General features: G+C 39.9%; 2 protein-coding genes across 4 annotated transcripts; one reads left to right on the plus strand and one right to left on the minus strand.

Moving 5' to 3' along the window:
- The first annotated feature begins 1,503 nt into the window (after positions 1–1,503).
- LOC104436499 (K(+) efflux antiporter 4) lies at positions 1,504–9,159 on the plus strand. Of its 2 annotated transcripts, none has more exons than XM_010049286.3 (20): positions 1,504–1,990; positions 2,498–2,541; positions 3,069–3,127; positions 3,241–3,319; positions 3,529–3,590; positions 3,686–3,761; positions 3,969–4,043; positions 4,553–4,624; positions 4,729–4,812; positions 5,279–5,347; positions 5,438–5,515; positions 5,599–5,687; positions 6,009–6,105; positions 6,180–6,233; positions 6,436–6,531; positions 7,099–7,287; positions 7,370–7,447; positions 7,910–7,954; positions 8,351–8,440; positions 8,583–9,159. In XM_010049286.3, the coding sequence occupies exons 1-20, from the start codon at positions 1,720–1,722 to the stop codon at positions 8,661–8,663; spliced, it is 1,788 nt and encodes a 595-aa protein (XP_010047588.1). In that variant the 5' UTR covers positions 1,504–1,719; the 3' UTR covers positions 8,664–9,159. The 2 variants fall into 2 exon arrangements, with proteins under 2 accessions (XP_010047588.1, XP_010047589.1); XM_010049287.3 differs by having other exon boundaries at positions 8,742–9,159.
- A 3,114-nt stretch (positions 9,160–12,273) lies between these two features.
- Positions 12,274–13,966, minus strand: LOC104436500 (transcription factor KUA1). Of its 2 annotated transcripts, none has more exons than XM_010049288.3 (3): positions 13,510–13,966; positions 13,059–13,306; positions 12,274–12,922 (listed from the first exon to the last, which is right to left on the minus strand). In XM_010049288.3, the coding sequence occupies exons 1-3, from the start codon at positions 13,856–13,858 to the stop codon at positions 12,578–12,580; spliced, it is 942 nt and encodes a 313-aa protein (XP_010047590.2). In that variant the 5' UTR covers positions 13,859–13,966; the 3' UTR covers positions 12,274–12,577. The 2 variants fall into 2 exon arrangements, with proteins under 2 accessions (XP_010047590.2, XP_010047591.2); XM_010049289.3 differs by having other exon boundaries at positions 13,059–13,255; positions 13,510–13,963.
- Between the last annotated feature and the right edge of the window lie 1,572 nt (positions 13,967–15,538).

Here is a 15,538-nt window from a genome sequence, read left to right on the forward strand (position 1 = left end):
TGAATGTGGCACGTAAGTATTAGTTTAAGATTTTTTATGACACAAAAATTAAAATATACCCATTTTAGATTTTTTTTTTTTTCGGGTATTCACCCTCCCCTTTTGTAATTACTTGATAAATTTGAGACCCTATATAGAGATGAGTTTTTTTTTTTTTTAAATTATTACGGCAAGATAGCCTAGAAGTGGTGTTCTAGTATTCAATTGCATTTATTCTTTCCTCCATATTAATCACATTGATTCATTGAAAATTTTGGAAAAAAATGGAGAGAAGTTTGTAAAAAATAAAGGAAACATTGAATCATCTGCGAATACTAGTTACACGACTTAAAATTCCGCATCCAATTCATATTTGCGAGATCGATAGAACTCGGTAATTACGCTTACTTTGAGTAGGATCTCTTTTTCATTGTCATTTTTGTGTTTCTTCGATCTTCTTGGCATTTTCGACATTCCAAAGGAAAATTAGAAGAGCAGTTCGAACCATGCGATATGGCCTAAGCTTGAACCCGAGGTTGAGTCAAAACTACGAGATGATAAAATATGTTGGGCGGAATGGTCGAACTAACTGATTTTGATGGAATTATGGCGGCGAGCTCGATACATTTGTGCTAACTTAGTCTATCAAACTCGTCCGTTTGATTTCGTGACAAAAATGCTTCTTGCTTGCTGGAATGAACCTGTTTAATGCTCTCCTCTAAGCACACCAATAAATTCCATTTAATTAGCTAATCAAGTGCATTCAAAAAGTGTCGGGAAGATCGAGCTAAAGCTTTTGCATGGATGTAACCCATGATTCACCTACTGCTCACCCACTTCCAATAATTACAAGAACTTCCTCGATTTGGGAGATTTTTTTTTTTTCAATCTAGCTACACCTGAATATTTCGAGCAACACTCCCATTAGTTCGGACCGTATCAAATTTCAATTGACATGAATTTTCAATTGCAACGTTTGAAATATGAAGAAAGAGGGAGAAATAGAGATTCGGACGCAAATTGACAAAGATTGCGCTTTATGATACGAGAGCAACTACTTAACATGACAGCCCAACAAGAATTGAACACACAAACGGGTATTTAATATTTCACGTCATTTTTAGTATACACATTAATTATTCGATAACTAATCATACTTGCGCATTCCGTATTTCCATGTTGTAAAACTTTGTAGTCACTAAACAGCTGATAATCACGAAAATTCCATAATTTCTTAAATTTATACGCTAGATCCACTATGTTCCCCTTCCTTTTCAGGTGATTATTAAAATTAAAAAAGAGAGATGGAAAAGTGAGAAAAAAGAAAAAGTTCATGATCATGGCATGAGGGGGGTATAAGCACCGGGCAGCATATTCTCCGCACGCGCTGCACGCGCGGGGAGGAGCGCGTGGGGGGGGATCGCGGCTCGCAAGTGGCTACTGAAAGAAGAGCATAAGGGCTCTTCCGTACTTTCACCTCGGACCCTCCATTTTTTTTTCCCCCGAGCTCCAACCACGCAAACCGAAAAAAAAAAAGAAACAGAAACATAGCCAATTTCCCTCTCTCTCTCTCTCTCTCTCTACCTCTCTCTTTCTCTCTCTACGCCCACACTGTACTGAAAGAAGACGACGGAGGAGAAGCAGGAAGCGGAGAGCCGGAACGCGGGAAGGCGCCACTCGCTCCCCCGCCTGACGTCCGCCGCCGCTCCGGCCACCGCCTTCCCCACCTCCCTCCCGGCAATGAGGCTTCGATCCAATGCGCCTCCGCTCTCGTTGCTGTTCGCATGCGTCCTCCTCCTCCTCCGGTTTCCCTCTCCGCTCGCGGCGGCGGCGGCGGCGGAGGGGGCCGATTCGGCCGGCGAGTCCGGCGCCGCCGCCGCCTTCGCCGACGAGAACAACGCGACCGCCGCCGAGTTCAACGCCTCGCGGCCGAGATCCAAGGAGGACAGCTTCGCGGACATGATCGATCGCGCGCTCGAGAAGGAGTTCCACGAGAGCGACCAGAACGAAGGTTCGCGCTAGATCTGAGCTCTCGGGCCCGCGTTTTTTGTTGTTTGGCGATGTGGTGGGGCTAGGGTTTCGGATTCGTGCCGGGGAGCGGTTAGGACGTTTGTTTGGAGTCGGTGCTGGCGAGTGATGTGAGGGAATTGATTGCTCTTTTTGTGGAGCAATTAGGTTGAAGTCGACAGTCGATTTCTCTTGCTGCATTTTAGTTGATCTCCCATTGGCTGCTGATTTTTCAAACTCTCTGGTTTGACGCGCTCAGCGCGTCCGTACTGTGTAGTCTAGTTTGCAATCAGCAGTATTGTGTTGGATTAGCTTTCAGCTCCAGATTTCTTTTTTTTTTTTTTAATTGCAGTAGGACGAAGGATGAAAAAATGGAAGTGATTAAAGAACTTGCTTTTGCAATTCTTTGGTACTTTTCCTTTCTCGAATAGAGGAAAATGGTTCTGCTAGGGGTAGTCATGGGATGAATGATGCATCTGGGCATATTACCAACCCATCTTGTTTCTTGCAGTTACAGATCCTGGAAGCTTCAATAACAGTGTTGCAGGGCAGCAGGTTAGCATCATTTGTACGAAATGTCACACTAGAGACTGATCTTCATTGATGAGGCTTTTATTTATTCCTTTATCCTTTATGTATCTTTTGCTTGCTAGAGAGCAAGTTGACCAAAAACTTCCACAATGTTGAACTTTTGCATCATGACAGAACTCTGTAGATAGATTTATATTGATTAGTCTGTGCGGGATTCTATTTGTAATAAGTAATTGACTCCCTGATTCCCTTATAAAAGTAATTGATTCCCTGATTCCCTGATTCCCTTATAAAACCTGCATAAAGACTTTTAGTTAGAAAAAAAAAAAAAAAACTGTCGGAGAGTTTGGCTAACTACCTGCAGTCTGGGCTGGAGTCATTGCAGTTTGTTCTGTTGATCAAGCCTAGAAGAGAAAAAAATTAGTGATTTTTCTGTTACTGATCCAAAATTAAAATTGCTTTGTGTATTAGCTGTGTATTATAGTAATGGCCTCTTGAATAGGCTCTATTAATTGAACATTCATGGAATGTGCTATATTGTGTTTCATCAGGCAGTTTTGGAAACTGTTGCTAGAGTAAAGTCTAAGAAGAATGACACCAAGGATGAGAAGTATGTCTTCTTCTCTATTGTGCCGTTTTGTCAATAATTCTTTTATTGTGAGTCTCTCAGCCTTAGTAATACATCGATGAGATCTCTGAGCCATTTATCGAGCCTTGTGTCAGGTCATTCCAGCTACATACTGTTTTCAACCTGGATAATGAGAACCGACCGGAAGACACACCAATGCTGATTGATCGGAAGGTATGTAACGCAAGAAATATATTGTGTATACATCAGATGTATGGAGTCCGGAGTACTCTTTTATTCTGTATTATTCTGCTTTACTTATCCCATTATGAGGAAACTGCACAAATCCTTTCCACAAATGGAGGTCTGCTTCTCTGTATTGAAGCCTCTCCTTTAGTGAAAAATAATTTTATAACTCAATCATGCGGGACATTTATGTTCAGGACAATGTATTCATCATATCGAATCCAAAGTCAAAGTACCCTGTGTTACAGTTGGACTTAAGGTTAGCATATGATTATGTGCTCAAGCCATGTTTCCTAGTATGTGGAGGAATGTCATGTTGGCTTATTCAAACTTTTGGTATTTCTATACTTTCAGATTGATATCAGATCTTGTAGTTGTCATTGTCTCTGCAACTTGTGGTGGCATCGCTTTTGCCTGTGCTGGACAGCCGGTATGTTTTTGCAAGCTCTTCTTCTTCTTTTTTCTTTTCTTTTTATCTAGGTTTTAGAGAGACCCTATAGTTAAGTCTCATATGTCTATGGGCGTTCTTGGTTGCACATGTGGAAGCTGCACCTTGTTGTTAAGAGTACCTGGCTCGTGGTCTTACTTAAGTCTTAATTGGGTCTCTCAAGTAATGTATCATCCTTGAAACTTGCAGGTGATTACTGGGTATTTGCTCGCAGGATCTTTCATTGGACCTGGCGGCTTTAACTTTGTTAACGAATTGGTGCAAGTATGATGTTTTGTGTCTATGCTGAGCGCTATATCAGTGCAATCAAGCTTCAGATTTTAGTCGAGAAGTTTTATGTGCTACATGTTGTTTTTTGTTGGTTCTTTTAAATCATTGAGCTTGGTCATTTATGCTTTTCTTCCACATTAATGTACTTTGGGGTAAGGTGTGGTGTTTACAATAATTGAGAAAGGTCTGTGGAAGGTCATACGAAGTTTTGCAGTTTTAAAGGAGGAAATTTTGAACAGCTTTATCATATTAACTTCACTTTGCTTGCCTTTTTTCTATTAAACTTTCAGTTGTACCTGTGAGAGGGAGGGCTTTGTTTAGAATGGTAGACGCTTGATTTGGCCCTGATAGAAAACTAGTCCATACATGCAGTTGAGGCAGTTATCTTGACATAACAATGTGGTTTTTGACTAGAAAAAGTTGTTTTGCAAAGGTGGTGGTTGCCCTACTTTGCTGAATCATTCCTTCTTAATATTGATTTTGTCATTAATACATGCACACAGGTTGAAACGGTTGCTCAGTTTGGTGTAATTTTTCTTCTTTTTGCCCTTGGACTTGAGTTCTCAGCGACTAAGGTTGGTTTGACTTACCTTCCTTATTTCTTTGTGCTTATCCTAGCCTTTTCATCTTGTATGTTGTTAGCAATTGATGCTAAATCCTCTTGTACGACATTTTACAGCTACGAGTTGTTAGAGCAGTTGCTGTTCTGGGAGGTCTTCTTCAGATTTTCCTTTTCATATGCTTGTGCGGCATAACAGCCTCGGTATGCTAATCATTTTCTGCATGGGCTGAGATATATCATGACTGATGGATTCACATTAGCCGTGGACTCATCCTTCGGTCAAGGACTTGACTTTCACCTGAAATAATTAGGACATTTGCATTGATTGTGCATAAAGATGAATGCACTACATGCAAATTGCCTGACTGTAAATGAAAAAGATTACCTGTAGGACTTTCAATATGCGTAGGACATCTTGCACATAGATTGTTCTCTAATGAAAGAATATTTCATGCTGTACCATGAATTGTACTAAATCACGTTCTTTTAGATAAGATCATTCGGGATGACGTTAGCAACAAGAGGATTCTACTTGTGACATCTGAATCCTTTTCTTTTTGTTTTACATGAAGAGAATTTTTCTTTAAAATTCTTTGCCGTTATGTGAATGTAGCTCGATGTATTTGAGATGAGGGACCTCATGTGTATGGCTTCATGCTTTTTGCAGTTATGCGGTGGTAAACCTTCAGAGGGGGTATTTGTTGGTGCATTCCTCTCCATGTCTTCGACTGCTGTGGTAACTATTTTGCAGAATCTTATTGCGCATGTCGGCCTTTTTGTACTTGGAAGCTGTAATGGCAAACCTGTTTTATCTTGGGGCTTGCAGGTTTTAAAATTTTTGATGGAAAGAAATAGTATAAGTGCTCTTCATGGTCAGGTTACAATTGGAACCCTTATTTTGCAGGTATGCATATTTTTTATTTGCTAATTGAATTTTGTTGAGATTCTTTTGTTTCTCACTTCACATTTTGAGCTTTTGGTATCCAGGATTGTGCTGTTGGTTTGCTGTTTGCTCTCCTTCCAGTCCTTGGTGGCACTTCTGGCATCCTTCAAGGAGTGATATCCATGACTAAATCGTGAGCATTGGATCTGCTGATTTTCAGCTAGTTTTATACAAATGCAAGCATATATGCACGATCAAAGATTCGCAAGCTTTATGCGATAATGACAAAAATCTGTTTTGTTTGCTGGAGTGTGTGTGGGTCTTAACAAGTGTTTTACTAATGTTAATATTAACTTTGCACTTACACTATGTGAGCTACTTGGAAAACATTTGGTGATATGTAAATTGACATCTTGATTGATCTCTAGCATAAGTTCTTCAGTTTTTAAATTTTCTCGCTATGCTGATTACTGATGTTATAATCCTTTATAATTATGCTTTTTATCTTTTCCAGGTTGGTGATTCTAATTACATTTTTGGCGATTTTGTTGATATTGTCGCGTACATGTGTACCATGGTTCCTTAAGCTTATGATCAGTTTGTCATCACAAGTAAGCATACAGTTTACATTCGAAAAGAATATTTTGTTGTTAGATACTGTTTGACTGGAACTTATGCTATGCAGACTAATGAGCTTTATCAATTGGCATCGGTGGCTTTCTGCCTGCTTGTTGCTTGGGTTAGCTTCATTTCTCTCTCTCTGTTTTATGACTGAATACTCATCTAGAAACACCTTCACAATTACGGGTACATGTAACTTTGTGCAAATGCATTAAGTAAAGCTTCATGAGGGATGTAATCAAGTCATCTGCAGCATACCACACTCATATTTGTGCATCCATGCCCTTGATATATGATATGATATGTCAGCCTTGTTTCAGTGTAGTGACAAGTTGGGCCTGAGCCTTGAACTGGGCTCCTTTGCTGCTGGAGTGATGATTTCAACGACTGATCTAGGTCAACACACACTTGAACAAGTATGAATTTCCCTCGTAAAATAGTTTTATGAAACACAGCAGCGGATGACATTCAACATCACTCCGTGCTTTTTGGCTTCCTATTTACGTATCGAGAGATGATTATGCAATTAGCATCTGTCTTTATGATTCTTTCCTTTTCCTCTTTTACTAGTCTCTGTCTCTTTTATTTTCTTTTGCTGCTTTGCAATATTTCTTCATATTTTTCTTCCTTTGTGGTTTTTTTTTTTTTTTTTTGGGGGGGGTAGGTGGGGTTGGGAGTGGGGTGGGGAATGTAGAATTTCAAGCAAAAAGAAATGTCCATAGTGATGAATTTTTCTTGTCCAATGAATGTAGGCTGCACTAAATGTGATTTAAAGAGTTGCTTCATGTCCCACAACATTCAGAAAACCATTACTGAATAGCTTGCTAAACCATGCATGTTTTTGGTGGCATGAATACCAGTTGTAACTGTTGACTTCGATCAGTAGCCATGTTCTTCTGTATTTCTGTTGCAACCGTGTTTAGGCATTATTTTTCTTGTTATACTTAATCTATTGCTACACTCTTACATTGGTCCTTTTTCAGGTTGAACCTATCCGAAACTTCTTTGCTGCTCTTTTTCTTGCCAGCATCGGAATGTTGATACATATTCAGTTTCTCTGGAATCATGTTGATATATTACTAGCAGCTGTTATATTGGTGATCATCATAAAAACAGTAGTTGTGGCCGCAGTTGTGAAAGGATTTGGATATAACAACAAGACTGCACTTCTTGTAAGGCCTTACCAGATGGTGTTTTCTTGGCTACCTTCTAGATACATTCCTTACCCTGCCTTAATTAATTTTTCATTCGCAGGTGGGAATGTCTCTGGCACAGATTGGGGAATTTGCTTTTGTCCTTCTTAGTCGTGCTTCTAATCTTCGAATAATTGAGGTCTGTGCTTCAGTTTATTATAGTTTGAGTTCTGTGTTTGTAGCACACATAATATTATGCCTAACTTTAAGGGTCTCTATTCTAGTCTATTGGTCCCTAAAGAAAAACATAGAAAAATATATTATATATTAAAAGAAACGGACAAATGGATAGCTGGGAATTTATGCAGTATGGATGCATCAATTTTGCCTATATTCTGTCCTTTGAATCATTCATTGGAACATTCACCTCTGAGTACTGCCCCAAGGTTGGGGTTGAAAAATTCCTTATTGGGGGTGGGGGCAGGGATTGGATACCTTGAACTGCAAATGTTTCTGCTTAGCAAAGGAAAAGAAAGAGACAAAACTATTTTGATCATTTGTAAATCAGAGTATTTATCTCAAAAAAATAGATGATTGTGTATGGACTTGTTATATGCATATTTTCAGCCAAGCAATTAAAAATGTTTACTGTTGTTTGTAGGGTAAACTGTACCTCTTGCTGCTTGGTACCACAGCTCTCAGTTTGGTATGTATCAGCTTTACTGTCTGTCTTTCAATATACCCTGCATAGCTGCATATTATTTTTTGGTGTCAATGAGCAATTGCTAGTTCGGACTTCAAGATGCTGGTATCCTGTAAATCTTTTGTAGCGTCAAGATATTGTTCTTACTTCTTATCAAGGTGAATGAGGATGTTGCAAATAAGATGGAAAAGAACTGTCGTTGATGGTGAATCTTCTTGAATCTTGTATGACTCCTGTGTCACAGTTATTGTTCCAGAACTAGAAGAGATGTTGCATAGACAGTAGTGACCTGCTTCAATCAAACTTCCATAATGTCTAAAAGTTGTGGAGCACGTTGCTTAATCCTACCTTGCAACCACTAGGCGCCTGTTTATGACCATTTCAATGGGGCCTTTTCAGGTGACCACACCATTTCTGTTCAAGCTGATTCCTGCTGTTGTACATCTTGGAGTGCAGATGGGCTGGTTCACCCCTGACAGTCCCAGTGAGGTAATCCCATGCACCCGATTATTCTCTCTTTTCTTATATATTTATATTGACCGGTGCAAACCGTGCAATTTAAAATAAGTTTTGGCAAATTTTTGCTGGAGCAACCGCTTTGAGGTATATTGAATATGGTTTCTGCTCCCAGATTGGATATAAAGGAGATAGCCTTCGTGCAGAAAGTGCTAAGCGTATTACGTTCATGGTCCAAGGCCCTCATGATTCATGATATTAAATAAATCACAAACCCACAGAAATGCAATTTCCCGCCTTTTCCTGATGGGCTTCTTATACTCTGGGGGGACAGGTGCCTAAGACCGCAAAGGAGGTCGACTGAGCATGCAGTTTCTTCCTTTTGTGAAGCTCTTCTTGTGTTTGCCTACTTCCGGTACATATTTCTGATCAGATCAGAGCGAACAGCATGCCAACCGTAACCCAAGTAAAAAAAAAATGGGGGAGTGTATATGATTCACACGCGAAAATATACTGCTAATTTTGGATCTAGGTCGTCATTTTTTGTTTCTTTGGTGGCCTTTAGTGTAACATATTGTTCATGGAAATGTAGGTAGAAAATTCATGTTCTCTTTCCTTTCATTTAGCAAATTGATTGATTCATTTTTTCCCTCTTCAAAATTTTGAACTCTTTGGCGAGTTACTTTGGATATGAACTAACAAAGATCTGATATGGTGTCCTCACTAGTGTATCATATTCACGCTTTCCTGCATTATCATCTGCGCTTCCTTTAGCTTCGCTATATATACTTCTATTTGCTCTCATTACGTTTTGGCATTTTCTGCCGCGGCCTCTAGTCGCATTATATATTTCTTTCCCGTACAATGTAGCAGCCTTTGCATTTGAAACCCTTTTTTTCCAAGGGAGAGATGATGATTTCAGAGATTATACAAGTGAGGCGAAGAGATATCCAGTACATGACTTGAACCTTCGTAGGAATTATTAGCACCGGAGTCGGTTCAAATCGATATGGGCCAGCCGATGGTCGCCCCCATATAAAGTAAAGACTAAGAAAGTGCTCCAAGAAAAGTTGTTACAAATTCATTTAGGGAGAAGACTGCAATCTCTAATGTGTCGTCTTTCACATGTTGTGTAATCGAATGGTTTAGATAGATACTTATTCGAGGTTGGTACAAGGCCTTCTGGGAGAGCAAACGATGGTGGTTCGGGTGTCGGTGCTCGTGCAAAAGGGAACTATCGAATGCATCATGATCCTTTCCGTCCTAGTGAAGTGCACCGCATTTCTGCAAATACGACAAGTCGGATTTATCCGGGACGACTAGGAATTAGCGGACACGCGTTTGCTCTAGGCCCGTGATAGCAAAGAGCGTTGACAAAAGGCGAAAGCTAGTTCTGTTCCGGGATTCCCGCGGTGCCGACGCGGCAAAAGACCGGACCGATCAAAGATCATAGGTGAGAAGACGCAGAACCAATTGTAGGTGATTAAGATAAGGTCGACGATCAGATCTTGTCCCACGATTTCGGAAGAAAACGGAGTCCGGGGTCCTGCCCGATATTCCTTCCGAAACATCCAAATCAATGCACTCGCAAAGCTTGTTGAGAGGTCGGCCTCTCATGGAAAAAGCGGTTCTCAATGTGGCAAAATCTGACGGACGCATGTGGGGACACAGCCTCACCTAAAAAGATTTTCGGCAACCAAAGGAAAAGACCTGTCGAGACTGTTGATTTTTGGTACGTTCAAGTGGTGGCCATTCAAGGCCATGTCTATGTCCCATTCTCTCCGTTCTGAAAGATGATTGGTACCCGATTTTGGACCCGACCATCAAACATTAAACGACACGTGCATTTTATGTTGGGCTAAAACAGATCAGGTAACACAACCACTCTCAATTTGCTCAAAAAAGAAAAAAAAAAAAAAGAACACAACCACTCTCAAGATTCATTGTATTGATTTATCTGAGTCAAGGACCCATTTATTTTCGGATGTTTGACTCCATTGACGAGTCTCGTGATCGCGAGAAAGATAATTTGCCCACGTTGCTCATCTCTCTCGCGTTAGAGATTGATGCTGAAAGTCTCATGAGAAGTGTCAATATTTAATTTCACCGACGTACTTATAATCCGGGGGGAAAATAAATAAAAAAATTGAAGACAAAAAATTAGAGGTCCCCTCCACATTTCATGTCTGCCTTGCAAATGTTCCCCACAAAGGTACAAAACGAGATGGATTTACTCCATTATTGAACATAAAATATGCCGGCAGGACTCGATAAAGCAGTTTCTTTCATACTCAAGTTTGTGGACAAGCTGCATTTCCTCCTTATCTTTGTAGCGACCGTCGACGTTTCAAGATGTGTCACTTTTCTAGTCACATAATTTCTTGTTGCTTTATATACGAAAAATGAAAACGCAATCCCTTTTGTTAATTAAACGAATTTGCTTTCATGAGCAATTCGAACAAAATGAGATTGAATGAAAAAAGTACATAATAGTGGGCTACAACTGGGAAAATTGTCCAAAAATTTCTAAACCTATTGTACGGAAGCGAATTTAGTCTTAAACCTTTCAATTGTGTCTATTTAGTTCTAAATTTTTTTACGATTTGCCAATTTTTATAAACTTTTGATAATTTACTAATTTAGTTCAAAACTTTTTAACAATTTGTTAATATAGTCATTTTGATCAATTTAGTTCTAAATATTTTATGCAATTAAGTCCCTCAATTTGTTGGATCCGTGCAACTCAATTTGCGAATTCATTTCGACCAAACTGTTTTCATTATCTTTTTCCTGTTCGCATCTCTTTTTTACGTTGCTCGATATTTATTCTTTACGTAGCATATGCTCATGGACTGTTCAGTTATTGACTCGAAAATCTCCACATACTCCAACAAGTTGGATTATCATGAAACACATGCCTCATCGGTTTACAAAGCGTTGAAGAACAAAAACGTGAGGGAAAAAAATCGCGAATAATTTTAATCAATCCGAGTATGTTAATGCAATTTCATATGATTGGCGTGGTCATAAGAAACTAGAAAAAGCTTCTTGACGAAGGGTTTTTTCATGTTTTCATCATTGTTCTGGTCCCAGCAAAGGACACCGCTGTCGATTTGCAAGATCGAAGTGGTCCAAGCTTTTATACTTCGACGACTATTTTTCTTTTGTCCTTTCTGTTATTGGCCTCTCTGCACGTATTATATTACGTATCATGTAATTTACTGGGGGTTCGTGTCGTACGTAGGCATGTGCCTTTTCTCGAAAAAGTGCACTGGTCCTTTCATTGATGCTTCTAAATTTGGACTGACAGCAAGCGAAAATGGAAACGGCAAGGGTCTAATAATTGCTCTCTCCCAGAAAAAAGATGGATCTTCTCGTGACTTTTGGTGTGAGTCGGAGGTGAGAGCATAGATTGCTGTCTCTCTTCTTTTGGATCTTGAAAACCCTAATGGGACCAATCGCTTTACGTGCGCACCCATCTTGAGTAAAATCTTATCTGAAAAGATTGATTCGGATGAATATTATGGAGTGTTCGAATAGACACGTGTCATCCCTCGAAATTAGTCTTTGTTAAACAAGATTTTATTTAAGGGTATGAGCATACGGACGGTATGGAAATGCAATGGCAAATTGCAGCACGTGAATAGTTGGTCAAAAAGAATTACATTTATCCGATTTTTCAAGAGTACTTGAGTCATCTATTTATGGTGCGAATCTTTAACCACGCATCTAATAAAGCTTGTCTAATCTTTATTGTCGCACGAATGGTGGACTTAATAACTAACCGTCAGCAATCCTGGCAACAGATGTTCTGTTCACGAGGAGGATCTTTTCTTATCGATGCTGCTGCTGTAAATTCCTAAAAATTATCTGTAGAAACCGATCGGAGAAGCTCAGATTAAGGTGTGAACTACAAAACTCATGTCTTGGAAAGTCATGGACGCAAGATCCAATCAAACGTTCAAAGACAGTACTGATCACCCTCTAGATCTCTGCTTCTCCACTAATAACATCATCTATCATCAAGAAAAGAGCAAAAACGAAGTATTCGTAGCATGAGAAACATTTGCACATTTGATCTTCTTGATTTAATGAGGCTCGAGAGAGATGAGAGATCAGAGACAGCACATGCATATTTCCAGGAATAATATATGCATGTTGTTTGTTAGGTTAGGTCACACTAATGGATCCAATGAAAAGAGAGGAAGGTGAGGTTTCATTTTGGTCCAATGGCATTGGAGCAGCCAGTGTGAGCTCTAGGTCAGGTGCTGCATGAGACAGTGATGGATTCTTTATGGGGTTTACTGGTGATGGTTTCAGCTCCAAGGGATTGGCCAAATCACAGAGCGAAGGAGGTCTTGAAATTGAATCATGTGGCTCACGATCACTCTCTTCATCACCAGGCTTGAAGGTGCTCATTGCAAGAAGAGGCACCACTTCATATCGAAGAGAGCTCTTTGTTCTGATCAAGCGTGGTCGTTCGCTTTGCTCGCGAAAAGTTGAACATCTTCCCATCTGCCACACCACAAGCGAACGGTTTATTTATCATTCTCCGAATCGTGAGGCTTTTGAAAAGACTTTTGAGTTATCTTTTGGTGAGTTTGGTGCCCAATTAATGTATGGATTTGTGACATGGTTACCGAAAACTAACCATGTCGAAGAGGCTGGACCGCCGCTTCTTCTTATTAAGACTGGCCTGCCGGAGAAAGAATTTTTGCGCATGACTCGCGACTTGGGTTGGGGTTCTCGTGGTCACATAGTTCCTGGAGATGCCTCTCCAATCGCCTTTCCCCATCTTCTCTAGCCCCATTAAGAATGTCCGATGCTCTTCTTCCGTCCATGGAACTCCTAATAGTTCAATCATCCGACAACACCAGTTGAGACGCACCGGTTGAGATGCTAATAAAAAGAACTCATGATACAATCGGCTGAACATGATAAATTAATAAAGCATACACCAGTTGAGATGCTAATGATGAGATTAGAAAACGACTTGTGTTCAATATATACATTCTTTTTCCCTAAAAAAGTAATCAATATAAAAAATTTAAAATTATAACTCTATTAGGATTTCAAAAACAACTGAGGTTCCAAGCCCTCACCTTTCCTTTTCTCCTGGGATCTGGCGGCGAGGCCATCAGAGAGATATCCGAGGGAGGTCTTATTGCAGTGTTCATCAGCAAGAACTCTTGGTGAGGAGAGGGATGAAGATGGAGACGAGGAGGAGGCCGAGGAAGAAGACAGACGATCCATGCTGAGGCTCTTCTTTATGACAAGTGAATAAGGATGAGCAGAACCACTAGATGCTGATGATGAAGGAGGAGAAGAAGAAGACAGGTCAAGTTGAACACCGAAGAGCTTGAGCCCACAAGCACTTGCTGCCCCCATGAAAGTTGTGCAAGTCCTTGAGTTATGGCCTATGTTCCCACAGCGAGAGCACTTTCTTCCCATCTTTTTGTCCAGACAAAGAAGAGGGCCAGAAACGTTAGGGGGGAGAGGGAGAGAGAGGGAGAGAACGGGGGCGATGAGTGATGGAGCTTGGTGGGTGGATGGTGGAGAGGTATATAAGATGAGAAGGGAGCGTGGGGTTTACAAGAAATGAGATGCACTCCACGAGGGATGATTGGACGGACATTGTTTATTTTTAGGTCGGATATTTTCCTCAAATTGTGGTAAAAAAAAGACGGGAATAAGTAAACATCTCACTCATTTCTCATGTCTCTCTCATCTTATCATAGTCTTTTCCTTTATGGGGTATCTTTCTGATGATAATATCTTCCTCTTGCTCTTATTTTTGGAAAAGCAAGAGTTTGGAGAAATGAGCCAGACCGGCTGGATTAATTCGAGGACTAACCCAATTCCCGATCAGGTCTTTCTCGGCCATTCGAAATTGATTTGAGTCTGCACCATTTGAGGATCCAGTTCGATCTTCGATTTGATTTCGATGACACTATTGAGCATGTCTCAAAAGTATTTCGCATATCTAACACCGATAAGAGCTTGGAATAATCTAGATTCAAAAGGACATTTTGCTTCCTCGTATTCTTGCAATCACTTCATTGGAAAATTGATTGATGTGTTCATCACACCAATCATGTTCATAACTATACGTTAATAATTTTTTGGCTTAGTATAGGCCAATGTGTTTCTTGGAATGGTTTCATGTCCAAGGACAGAATCTTAACAATAGGTATCCAAGCCTCATAGGGCACCCGATCAGTTTTATTAGACTACGAGATTCCCCTAGCTAATTGCATATAGCTAATTGATTGGCAGGAAGCGTCTCGAGCTGGCTCCAAAAGAATCACCTTTCGATTGTTTTACTAGATTCCATTATCATTTCTAAGAAAATGCTAAAATGATGGATATTCTCCTCCTTTAAACTCGATTGAGTGTCGTAAAATCCGGATATTAGAAATTTAAGGTTGGAAAGACTCTCGGTTGAGGACCTATTTTGCAGCATATATGCCACAGGCAAATTTGGTTCTCCAAATTAAGTAAGCTATTTAGAACATCAAATTATTCTAAATAAAGTCATTGAGGAGATCAAGCGAATGCATGGATATTAATTTTGTTAGTGAATCGAGAAAACACTAGATTTATGGTGATATATATATATTTTTTGGGGCTTTCCATTGTAAAGATAAATAATGGCAGGCAGAAGGTCAAAATGAATCGTCTCCCTATCGTTTGGAATAAGTTGTTGGCCTCGGATGACTTGCAAAAAAAGTGAAACGAAAAGACCCTCCCAAAATAAAACATTGAAAGTCTACGTTGATCAACAAACTCTTACCTTTTCCTCGGAATTAGAATCCTCGTACAATAGTATTGTCATTATCTGTCACGTTACAACCGTTGAACCTAGTAGTACAGGTAAGAAAAAGGAGAGTCCTCCAGAGCCTTTCACCACACATGATGTTTTTCAACATCGAGGTTAGTTGAACCTGTATTTTTATTATTTTCTCTTTGGAAGAAAGCCCAAGTTAATTATAAGTGGGCCCAATGAGGTTGAATAAATCTCGCCAAAGAACCGTTGAGGATTCTCCAAACTCATATTGACATAAGGATTAGATAGTAGATAGTTTAGATGGTAAGTAGCGGCAGTCACAAGTATATACTAGAAAATGGGCA

Source organism: Eucalyptus grandis, chromosome 3 (genome assembly GCF_016545825.1).
Source record: "Eucalyptus grandis isolate ANBG69807.140 chromosome 3, ASM1654582v1, whole genome shotgun sequence".
Classification (NCBI taxonomy): domain Eukaryota; kingdom Viridiplantae; phylum Streptophyta; class Magnoliopsida; order Myrtales; family Myrtaceae; genus Eucalyptus; species Eucalyptus grandis.